This window comes from Cryptomeria japonica, chromosome 4 (genome assembly GCF_030272615.1).
Source record: "Cryptomeria japonica chromosome 4, Sugi_1.0, whole genome shotgun sequence".
In the NCBI taxonomy this organism is placed as follows: Eukaryota; Viridiplantae; Streptophyta; class Pinopsida; order Cupressales; family Cupressaceae; genus Cryptomeria; species Cryptomeria japonica.
In genome coordinates, this window is record NC_081408.1 from 407,819,816 (window position 1) to 407,831,587 (window position 11,772).

The 11,772-nt window shown below is 37.1% G+C and overlaps 1 protein-coding gene across 1 annotated transcript; it reads left to right on the forward strand.

The window, feature by feature from the left end:
* The first annotated feature begins 1,570 nt into the window (after positions 1–1,570).
* On the forward strand, positions 1,571–9,107 carry LOC131875148 (uncharacterized). The gene is made up of 6 exons (XM_059219179.1): positions 1,571–1,854; positions 2,543–2,606; positions 2,804–3,095; positions 7,724–7,794; positions 8,319–8,579; positions 8,907–9,107. The coding sequence occupies exons 1-6, from the start codon at positions 1,571–1,573 to the stop codon at positions 9,105–9,107; spliced, it is 1,173 nt and encodes a 390-aa protein (XP_059075162.1).
* The last annotated feature ends 2,665 nt before the right edge of the window (positions 9,108–11,772 follow it).

The following is an 11,772-nucleotide window of genomic DNA, read 5'->3' on the forward strand; positions in this document are numbered from 1 at the left end:
TGCAATCCAAAGTGGTTTTTGACTTGGTCAATAGTCATTTCACACAATAAGCAAGTAAACTCAGAGTGAGGTGCATTATGAATCCTACATCACAATGTCATCAATATACTTTCTAAGCTTAGCTCACCATCGAGACCTAGTTGATTTTCTATCATCCCCATGAATCTTGTGAAAGGATCATTATTTTTTGGAACACTAAAATTCCATGATTCCATGATTGCCCGACTTTAGAATATCTCAAAAGATGATTTTTCCTTGTAGTGCTAATTTCATCCTTGACAAGAATGTCAAGCAATGTATTTCATTGTGTTTGGCAGTCTCGTGGATTCTACACTCCCCTGGAAATGGAAATTCTGACAAGATTAGTGAGTTTAGTTATGCATTCAAAGTCCACCAAATTGTGATAATATTAGCTCATTGATCTTCATGAAATTGTTGCCACTTCATTGAGAAATCCTTTTGAATTTTCTAAAATTTTACTTTTTTTTTTTAGATTTTTGACTTAAAAGAGATATAGCATACCTCAAATTCAGCATGAAACCTCATTATGGTTCTTGCTTTTTTTTTTAATCCACTTGATAAATCTAACGATCACCTTTTTTCTTGTAAAAATTTTTTTGGCGGACTATTTCAAAATATGACTTGGCAAGCTTTGGCATCAACTAATTTATTCATGTATTCTCTATAAGCGTTCCTTCTAGTTCCAATTCTATTGACTCCAAAGGAGGGTGAATGAAAAGCTTGAGATTAATCCCACAGATATGAATTGATAGGATCTAGAGTTCAATTGTTCACGTCTATACCCTCCTTCTAGCACCAATTTTGTTGATGTGTTTCTTAATCACTTCATACACATAATAAAATACCAATTATTTTATCCTCTCTTGAACAAAATCCTCTTGAATTCTAAGCTATGTGATCATATGAGGTGATTCCAAGGTTTATACTGACGTCCCTCTTGACATGTGAATAACCCAATGGTTTGATGTGGTATTATTGGAATCACATAGAGTAATTACATTTAACATGAATTTTGCTGGAACATGAAGACTTACTTAACTTGGGAGAAAAAATAGAAAAAAGGAATTAAGGATTAATATAAAGCTAATCTAATCCTAAGAATGTAGGAACTAATTGTTGATTAGGAGTGACCAAACCAAGATTTGTTTCCCCATCTAGGAACAACTACACAAAGTTGATGCAATAACCTAAGGATAAATAAATGTTTTTGATATCACCAATGCACATAAACCACATGAACAATGAGAATGAAGTAGTAGAAGTTATTATTTCACATAAGTTCAGTCGACTACGCACTACAATTTACAATCAACAAATTACTAGTATGAACACTAAGTACACCATTCATCAACAATGATATTTTCCATTCAGATAACTAACTTTAAAGCAAATGAGAAACAGATACCATGCAACATGTTGAATTAACATAGAGAATTCACCATAACTTCAACGAAAAAAAATCTCTTATAACAAGATCTTGACAACAATATTTGCCTTCTCCTCCTATTCTAACTTCTACTCTATACCATCTACAAAATTTTCAGCGAACATGCAGCTAGGAGGAGTAGGAAGCGGTAATGGGAGAATTCAAAATTCAGATTCTCTGAAAGGCAGAAACTCTGGTTCCAATGGTGGGAGCAGCCAGATCGAAGGTGTTGGTCCCATGGGAGAGAAGGACAAACCTTCGGACATTCTAAAGGTTGTTGACATTCTGCAAACTGGTGGTACTCTGCCAGAGAAGAAAGTGGATTCTGGGTTTTTGGGGGAGGGGTCCAGCGGGGGGTCCAGCCCACGTGAAGAGACCTTGGAGAACAGAAAAGAACCTAGAAAATGGTCATCCCTTTTTGGAACAAAACCATCTGGTAAATCCTCTTTACCTCCTGTCAAGAATATTTCTTATCCATCCGGTGGAAAGTTTGCTATCTCTATCCCTGATCTAGTTCTTGATCATAATATAAACAGTATGTTGAACTCCCTTGTAGACAAATTTATGGGTTCGCGTCCAAACATCAAAGTTGTAAGGGCTTATGTCAAGCGAAAATAGGCTCTGAAGGGTAATGTTGAAATGTCGGCTTTGCCTAAAGGCTTTCTATCTTTTACTTTCTCATGTGAAGAAGATAAATTAAGGATACTTTGTGGAAGTCCCTAGATGGTAGGAAAGACAGCCTTGGTTCTTCAGAAATGGCATCCGAATCTGAACATGAATGACTCTTTTGGCTCAAGTTCCAGTATGGGTAAAGCTACCAGGTTTGCCTCTTGAATATTGGGCAGAAAGCATCTTCGCAGGAATCACAAGCTCCTTTGGTGAACTCCTTTCTATAGACCCAGTCACAGCTTCAAAAAGGAGACTCACTCATGCTAGGTTTTGTGTAGGGATAGCCCATGATGTAGACATGCCGGAACAAATAGATATATTGTCAAAGTTGGGGACATGGAAACAACAAATAGAATATGAATCTATCCCCTTTGCCTACTTCCATTGTAAGAAAGTTGGCCATTGGGCAAAATCATGTCCTATCAGGCCGAAAGGAGAGCTCAAGCAGACTAAACCCCCGGTTAAAAGTAAAAAAGTCCCAGAAAAAAAGGTATGGCAAGTTAAAAACTCAAAGAATAAGGAAGTTGACTTTATTGACAACAACTGTTTTGAACCATTGGGGAAAATAAGGAAGTGTCCTCAACTTTTGTCTCCAATCCTCCAACCCAAGAAGTATTGAGAAATGAGCCAACCAAAGTAAACAACTCTGTGACAGAGTAGATCTGAACAGAAGAATTGAAAGAACAGACTGAATCTTCAAAAGACACGGCTGGAGTGGTAATTGTTGATACTTATGCTAGTAAGGAAACACAAAAGAAAGAGGATCAACCTAAGGAAGGGGAGATCCCTGGCTCCCAAGAAGAAAAGTTTGGTTCTTCCCCACTCATGATAAGCTCTGAAATGCAAGAAGCCCAAAAATGTGCAATACTGGGTATAAACCTTTCAGATTCAGATCAGAACTCAAAAATAGTAAACAGTGCTTCACATGATTCCAGATTCCCTAACTGGGGCAATGAAGATGAAATATCCAGAATCCTCAGTATTTTGAAAGTGGTTCTTGAGAAAGAAGCTGACTGGAAAATACCAAAAAATAGGAATAAGAAAGGATCCACTCTCTCGGCTTCTCAACTAAGGAAATCCAGCAGAATAGCTCAAGTTGATGTTGGGTATATCTCCTCTTCCCCAGGTCGACCTTCTAACCATAAAGTCAGAGACAAGGAGGCCATTAAGAACATTGTTGATGGGACCCAGAAGACTCTTAAGGAGTTAGGAATCAGTAAGTAACTATGAAGATTATCTCTTGGAATATTAGGGGACTTAATAATCCTCACAAACATGATATTATAAGGAATATGATTAGGGATAGCAAACCTGATTTTTTTCTTATTCAAGAGACCAAAATGAGTAGAGAAAAAGTTGAATCTTTGAGGTTTTTTTAAAATAGGAGTATCAGTGGTGGTAGTTCAGAAGGTGCTTCGAGAGGTATAGCTACCATTTGGAATCTTAATAGTGTCAAAGGCCATGTTCTTATTCAAGAAAAAAATTTCTTTTGCATCAGATTTGAGCATTTAAAAGATGGAACATCATGGGTCCTCACCAATATTTATGCACCCAACACCTTGAAAGCTAGAAACTCCTTCTAGAAAAAACTTAAAGAAGTTAGGGATAGTTTCAAAAATCTTAGCTGGCTGGTCATGGGAGACTTTAATACTCCTTTGAGAGAGGAGGAAAAATTTAGTGGCAGCCCCTCTCAGTTGGAAAGTAGGTTGGCCCTTATGGACTTTATAAATACTCAGGCTCTCAATGATGTGGAGATACAGGGATGCAATTACACATGGACTAATAGGAGAACTAGTAATGATCTTATCCAAGTTCACCTTGACAAGGCTCTTATCTCTGATGAATGGTACAGACATTACTTCTGCTCCCTGTCTACCCATATCCGAGTTGGGTCAGATCATTTTCCCATCACCTTCATTGCTGACCCAATTAATAGAAGAAGATATTTTCCTTTCAGATTTGAAAAAATGTGGACTCATCACCCAGAAATCACTCGTAATATTCAGAAATGGTGGAGTATCCAAGTTGAGGGAACTGCTATGTATAGAGTTGTAAAGAAACTTAAAAGTGTAAAGGACAATATAAGACTCTGGAATAAATCCAGCTTTGGGAACATTTTTGAGGCCAAAGGAAAAGTCCAGGATGATCTCAAGAAAATATAGGTCCAAATTCAGAAGGATGGTTTCAGTACTATGTCTGTTGCTGAATAAAATGAGACCCTTAAAAAATACCACAAAATCATTGCAAAAGAGGAAAAATTTTGGAAGCAGAGATCAAGATGCATTTGGCTAAAGGAAGGAGATAGGAATACAAGATTTTTTCATATGTCGATGATCAAACATAAAGTGGAAAACATGATAACTAAATTGACAGTGGACAATGGGGAGCTGGTCAAGGAGGAAGAAATAAGGATTGAAGCCAAAAGGTACTTTTTGGAACTTCTTAGTAGGGATCATAGGTTGGATGCTATGCTCAATCTTCTTTTCTTCAAAATATTCCTTGTCTCATTGATGAGTAGATGAATGTCTCCCTTTCTTCCATTCCTTTGATCTTGGAAATAAAAAATGTTGTTTTTTCTTTTGATGTTAACAAAGCCCCCGGTCCGGATGGCTTCCCCATGTTCTTTTTTCAAGATTTCTGGGACATTGTCAGGAAAGATGTTTCCAATGAGGTCAAGGAATTTTTTGGGGCTAGAAGACTTTTGAAGGAAATTAATGGCACTTTCATTGCTCTTATTCCTAAAACCCAAGGTGCTGACTCCATGCACAAGTTCAGACCAATTAGCCTATGCAATTCTTTTTATAAGATTATCGCCAAGGTTCTTACCACCAGAATTCTGACTGTCCTTCCTTCTTTGATTAATCATCAGCAAAATTGTTTTGTCCCTAGAAGAAAAATTCTTGACTCCATTATTACTGTACATGAGAATATACATTCTCTTATTAGGGTTAAGAAACAGGGTCTCATCCTCAAGCTTGATCTCTCTAAGGCCTATGACCGGGTTGACTGGTCTTTTCTTGTGAAGTTTCTTGTGGCTTATGGTTTTTCCACCAAATGTGTTGACCTCTTCAGTCAGATTATTACCTCAGCCTCTTTTGGTGTTCTTGTCAATGGTTCCCCTTCCCCCTTCTTTCAAGCATCTAGACGACTGAGGCAAGGGGATCCCATCTCCCCTATCCTCTTCATTATTATGGCTGAATGTTTTGGTAGGGCCATGGAAAACATGGTTATGCGAGGTTCTTTTAAGGGAATTCAACCTTCCTTAGATGATCTTATTTGCTCCCACCAACAGTTTGTGGACGATACCATTTTCATGGGGGAATCAAGTATATCTGAAGCTGGAACCCTGAAGGACACTCTTTGTAAGTTTGCCTCCACTTCTGGTCAACTCATTAATTAGGTCAAAAGTGAAGTTTTTTTTATCAATACTCCAGAGAGAAGACAATAGAGAATCAATAGAATCCTAGAATGTCAGATTGCTGATCTTCCTACCACTTATCTTGGCCTCCCCTTGGGAATTGCACCTCCTGATTCTTTCTGGAGCTCTCTAGTGGACAAATTTCATACAAAGTTTGTTGGTTCGAAAGGAGCTCTTTTAAGTCACCTAGAAAGCTTCAACTTTTAAAAGATTCACTTCAAAGCATACCTATCTATGCCCTAAGCCTTTTTAGAATTACAGTTAAGTATGTTGATGCAATTGACAAAATTCAAAGAAAATTTCTATGGTCAGGGGTTGAGGACAAGAAAAGAATGTCTCTTGTGGCTTGGGAACAGGTATGCAGACCAAAAAGTAAAGGAGGTTTGGCTTGAGAAGAATCAGGACCTTAAATGAAGCTCTCTTGTCCAAATGGGTTTGGAGAATGTTCCACTCAGATAATGAATGGTGTAAAATCTGGCAAAGTAAGTACTTTCTTCTGTCCTTCTCTCTTTCCTCTTTTATCAATTCTAAAATTAGTATTAATGAGTCCCACATCTGGAATCATGCCTCTAAGTGCAGAGATAGCATTGCTAAAGGGGTTATTTGGAAAGTAGGCAATGGTAGGAAAGTTAAATTTTGGGAAGACCCCGGGCTTTTTGATAAACCTTTGACGGATATCCCAAAATGGGCCCCTTATGCCTCCTCTTGTATTAGAACTTTTGGTCCTTTAGTTGAAGGGTATTGGATAGGCAATAAATGGCAGAACATTGAAAGTATCCACCCAAGCCTCATTAAGGTTAAGAACCATCTGTCTTCGGCCTGGTTGAATAAAGAGGAAGACTCCCTTATTTGGAAATATGAACCCAAAGCTATTATTACTGTCTCTTCTATGTATGGTGTTCTCTTCCCCACCCCTTCTGATAATCCTTTTTGGTCTAAAGCTTGGATAAAGGGTCTGACCCCACAAATCAACTTTTTCTATTGGACTATTCTTAAAAATAAAATATTGACCTTAGATAACCTCAAGGGTGGAGGATTTTCCTTTCCTATTAGATGTGCTTGTGTCTTAAGGAGGAAGAGTTAGTGGATCATTTGGCTATCCACTATTCCTATTCTGCTTCGATCTGGGAAAGATTTATTAAGAGTTTTAGCATTGATTGAGTGTTTCCTAACACTATCAGTGAGTTGTTCTACTCCTGGAATTACCATTGGTCTAACTCCTTTTTGAGATCTTTGTGGCAGCTATCACTCCCTCACATTATGTGGGGTTTATCGAAAGAAAGAAACAATTGTATTTTTAAGGACACCTCTCTTACTCAGGATACTGTGTTCCAGAAAATATAGTGGGCGATTGTGGAGAATATTGGGATCATTGGGGGTCCCTATTTTTTGACCAACCCAATGGAATCTCACATTTTAAGTTCCTAGAATTTGAAGAATGCTGGCAGTTCTGATCCCAAGCAAAACAAAAGACTAGAAGCTAGGTGGCAAACCCCCCCTCATGGTTGGTCAAAGTCAATTTGGATGGTGCTGCAAAAGGTAATTCAGGCCCTGCGAGATGTGAAGCTATCCTTAGAGATGATAAAGGCATATGCAAGGAAATGATTGTTGTTCCAATAGGAAGTCAAACAAACCACAAAATAGAAGCAATGGCAGCACTCCAAGGTATTCTCCTCGCAAAAAGATGGAATTGCCCCTACATATGGATTGAAGGGGACTCAAAAAACATCATCAAATGCCTCAAGGGGACCTCTAAGCCCTCATGGTCTATTAATAACATTATAAAAGCCGCTAGAGACCTCATTAACACTTTTGAGAAAAGTTACATATATAGTATCTACCGTGAAGCTAATGGGTCTGTTGATTGGGCAGCCAACGCGGTGGTCAACCAAGATGAAATGATTACTTCGAAGGGTGAACAAGGCCTCCTTGAAGATGTCAAATTAATCATTTTTAAGGACCAATATAATAGCATCCCAAAGATTTTTGATGGACAAAAAAATAATGAAATGGATTAAAAGGAGTACTTTGAGCAATCATAATATTGTCAGCACCATTTATTATAACACTCAATCAATCATTTCCCACGCTTTCTGGGTAAATTTGGTAGCTCCGAGAAAATTTATGTCTAAAGTGCTCTGCAGGTTTCAACATTTTTCTCTGAATAGCGAAAATATGGGTGGAAACAGACGTCGATACGAACCTAGCAGCTACAAGGAATGGAAGCAAAAGGAGGCGGTCTGGAACATTCTGTAGCAGGGTGGGTTTTCAAAATTTATGGAGAGGCTTCATGTGCGGGATGCCATAGTCACCAATTTCTTCTGTAAAAACTGGAGAAAGGGCATTTTGAAGATGGGAGACCAGTCTATTGTCATAGATGAAGACCTTATTGCCTAGGCCATGGGTCTCCAGAGGGAAGGTAGCAACTACTACAGAGATAGAAAAGTGAGAAAGGAGGCCATTGAAAGATATCTTGAAACTCATAAGGAGAAAAAATGCCTGGTGAAGCTAAGTAAAACTTACTATCCCCCTAGGGCTTTTGTTAAACCATAGAGGGAGGTCCTTTTTGTTATAATGCGCTATATCACTTTGGATGGTAGATTCACTAAAGTATACGGCTACCATTTTGTTTTGCTGAATCATTTTAGGCATGATGAGAAGGTTAACATTCCTTACTTTTTGTTATGTTCTATGAATGCCACCATTAAAGCCTATAAAGAGAACCCTACGGGGGACACTACCATGCATCAGGGTTTAATGGTTCTTATTTATGACCATCTCAAGGCTAACCAAATAGCCCGCCCACAGCCCTCTATATCAGAGTCTAAGGAGGATGGGTCGGACTCTGTCTTTTCTTTGGATGAGGGTTCTGATAGTGATCCAACAAGAAAGTCTGAGGAGAGTATGGATGACTCAGAAGTTGAAGTAGGTAAGAAGAGGAAATATTTGAAAACCGGACCTTCCTCCTCAAAGGGAAAGAAATCCAAAGGCAAAATTCTCCAGATTAGCTCCTCGGAGGAGGAGGTCTCTGAAGATTCAGAGAAGGTGAAACCCTAGGGTTCTCTGAAAAAGAAAACTAAAGTCCATACATAGACCAGAAACAAACAAAAGAGAAAGGATGTGAATGTGAAGGAGCTAGAGGATCATAAGGAGAAAAAGATCCTGGAAGCTGACCAGAACTTGTAGGAGGTGACCACTGGAGAAGTTCATAGGGCTGATGATAAAGTTACTATTGGTGACACTCCAAATAAGGAATAGGACAACTCTGGTAAGATTGATCTCTCCTTGAACCCACCTCCTAAGGGTATGAAAGGTTTTATGGACACCATGGAATGGTTAATCACCAGTTACATGAAAGTTGTGGATGACAAGAATCTCAGCCACAGAATCCAGATTCTGGAAACTATCAACACTGGGGAAGCGAAGACTATGGTAGATTACATGGAGGATTTGACAAACATTGTTTCTAAAGCCGAAAATATAAGAGACTCCTTCAACCCCAGATTCGAGCAAATCGAGAAAGACCTGCTACAGAGGAAAGCAAATGCTAATGCTATGGATCAAACTATTTGAGGAACTATCATTAAAGTCAATAAAATTGAGGATTGTCTCAAAAGTATCATAGACCAAAGCTTAAACATCCTGAAGGTCTCTGCTGGCAATACTAAAACTCTCATCAGTAAATTGGATGAGGAGAAGATACCCTGGATATTGACCCTGACACTAAAGGTACAGGAGATGTTCAAGGACCCAGAACAAGAACCAGAGGTAAAAAGAAGGAGAAGAAACTCAATAAGGACCTGGATGAACTCAAAGTTATTGCGGCCTCCTATGACCAGCTAGTGATTAAGGCAGAGGACCTTCTGTAGACTCTCTAATTGTGCAGTGTTTTCCTGGTTTCTGTTGTTTTGTTGTTGCTTTCTTTTGTTGTCTTTTCTGTTTACTGGCTTTTTTGCCAATCGTTTTGTAAGCGGTTATTATGTTCTGGATACTCTTTGATTACTTTTCTTAATCTCCTATGTTAAAGGTTTCGGGTCCTGAAAACCTGTTTTTCTAATTAATCAGAACTTTTACTCTAACTTCTAATTCCTAATTGTCTCTACTATCTAATTACTAACTATTATTAAACTTTTAACAATTAATCAACTATAAATCTTTACAAATGATATAATTAAACCTTATATAGAGATATCTTTTCAATTCAAAGGCTTAGATTGATCCATAATCAACGACCAAAATTACATAATGAAAATGCTAATTAGGGTTAGTTACAATAACTCCTTTTTAGCCAATGAGAAAATTATAATGATTTGAAAAGATGTGTATTACATTGAATGTGAACCAAGAGAAGATGAGATAAGGTATCTTGAACTTTGTATCTTTATGGGATCCATCAAGTTCATTGTATCTATACACTTCGACTTGGAGCCTTTTGATTGGACGAATGAAGACTGGGATGCCACCTTAGCTCGTCTTGTAGACTTGCTAAACTTGTGTTGCTCCATTGAATCTTTTACTTTGAATTCCTTCACCTTGGAGTACTAGAAATAAGTCTTTTATTTCCAAAGGAAATCAAGATTGTAAAACATCCTTTATATATTCAATATTATTTTTCTATATTGGTGTCATGTAATGTTATTCCTTGTCCTTGAATCCTTCACGAAGTTGATTTTTTCAATGTCACAATTGTGATGTTGTCCTTGCAATACGCTTGTGAATTCCTTTCTTCAAATTGTACCTTCATCTTATCTCAAATTTGAACCTTGATTCGTCCTAATAGCATTGTTTGAGTTTTTCTATATAGTGAACTCCTTCACTCCATGCTCCATTCACAGCATTGCTTGCATCCAACTTGAAAAATAAAAAGAAAACATTTAAATCTTGATTATGGATGAAATCTTAAGTGAGAAAAATGCAAGATAATTCACAAAAATCGCTTCTTAAAACCCTTCAAAAAATCCATATTTTGTCCTTCATATTAAAATTTAAAGAAAATTTGATTAAAATCCTTGAATTCGACCTCAAATCTGATTGCTAAGACCTAAATAGATATCCTGAATATCCTTATTAATAAATTATGAGGTCTTTGATATGTGATCATCACACTTGATTCTTCTCTTCCAATGATTTATCTCTTACAATTTTTCCTTTTCAATGTTGAATTCCTTATGTTGATTGTGGTGAATATCTTCTTCCCTTTGGTGTGAAATTGTATATATTCTTGGAGCAGACTTGTAGCAATTTTCCATGATAAAAATTTGTTGTAGAAGTATCTTTGATGTGAACTTAAGAGAGTAATAAATTAATTTAATTTTTAAATGAGCACTTCCCTTCTTTGTTATATGTGTACTTCCCTTGAACAATCTCACCCCTTGATCTTCATACACTTCCAACCAACTTGAATCCAAAAATCATTTTATGTTTGTTATAATTAAATTTTTCATTTGTTTTTCACTCAGTGATTAAGCCAACCCTCTTACCTTTCATGCAATTTTTCAATTAAATCATGATCAATTAAGGTGTAGTTCTTAAGGTTTTGCATTGTAATTGGATGGTGGAAATTTAATATGTATGGGGACTGAATTAGTCCCTATAAAATGTGCTTAGTCCCTAGTTCACTCCACCAAATGTAATGGTGGAGAATCGATAGGTATAGGGACAAAAATTAATCCTTGTGAAAATTTCCACTACCTTGGCATTTTTATCTCAAATGGAAAATCGATATGTATAAGGACAATTTTAGTCCTTTTAGAAAGTTGTTCAAATTTTGCAAGATTTAATCATTGAGTGGAGAATCGCAATGTATAGGGACCATTTAGTCCATATGAAAATTCATCTTTCTTTGCAAGTTTTATCTCCAAGTGGAAATTCAATAGGCATAGCAACAAAATTAGTCCATATGAAAATTCATCAATCCTTAGCAAATTTTCATTTCAAGTGGAGATTCAACCTGTATAGGAACTTGTGATCCTCATTTTGTCCCAACTTTAGACATGACTTGCCATAGGTAATTTGATTTTCAATCTCAAAGTGGAAAATTTATGTATATAGGGAAAAATTTCATCACTATTTTTTTGTGACTTCTCATAGGTAATCTGATTTTCATGGGTTGAGTGGAAAATCAATATGTATAGGGACAAATTTGATCCCTATATTTTTTGTCCTTGTGAAATCACTTATTATTTTTTCAAATTTTTCCTTGAGAGGAATTTGATCTTCATAGGGACAAATCAGTCCC

What these genes read in the sequence shown, in the direction of transcription:
- LOC131875148 (XM_059219179.1), top strand. Translation starts at nt 1,571, where the DNA reads ATGCAGCTAGGAGGAGTAGGAAGCGGTAATGGGAGAATTCAAAATTCA. An exon ending in TGAAATATCCAGAATCCTCA is followed by an intron (nt 3,096 to 7,723) that starts GTATTTTGAAAG and finishes GGGTGGAAACAG; the next exon opens with ACGTCGATACGAACCTAGCA. An exon ending in CTGGAACATTCTGTAGCAGG is followed by an intron (nt 7,795 to 8,318) that starts GTGGGTTTTCAA and finishes GACCATCTCAAG; the next exon opens with GCTAACCAAATAGCCCGCCC.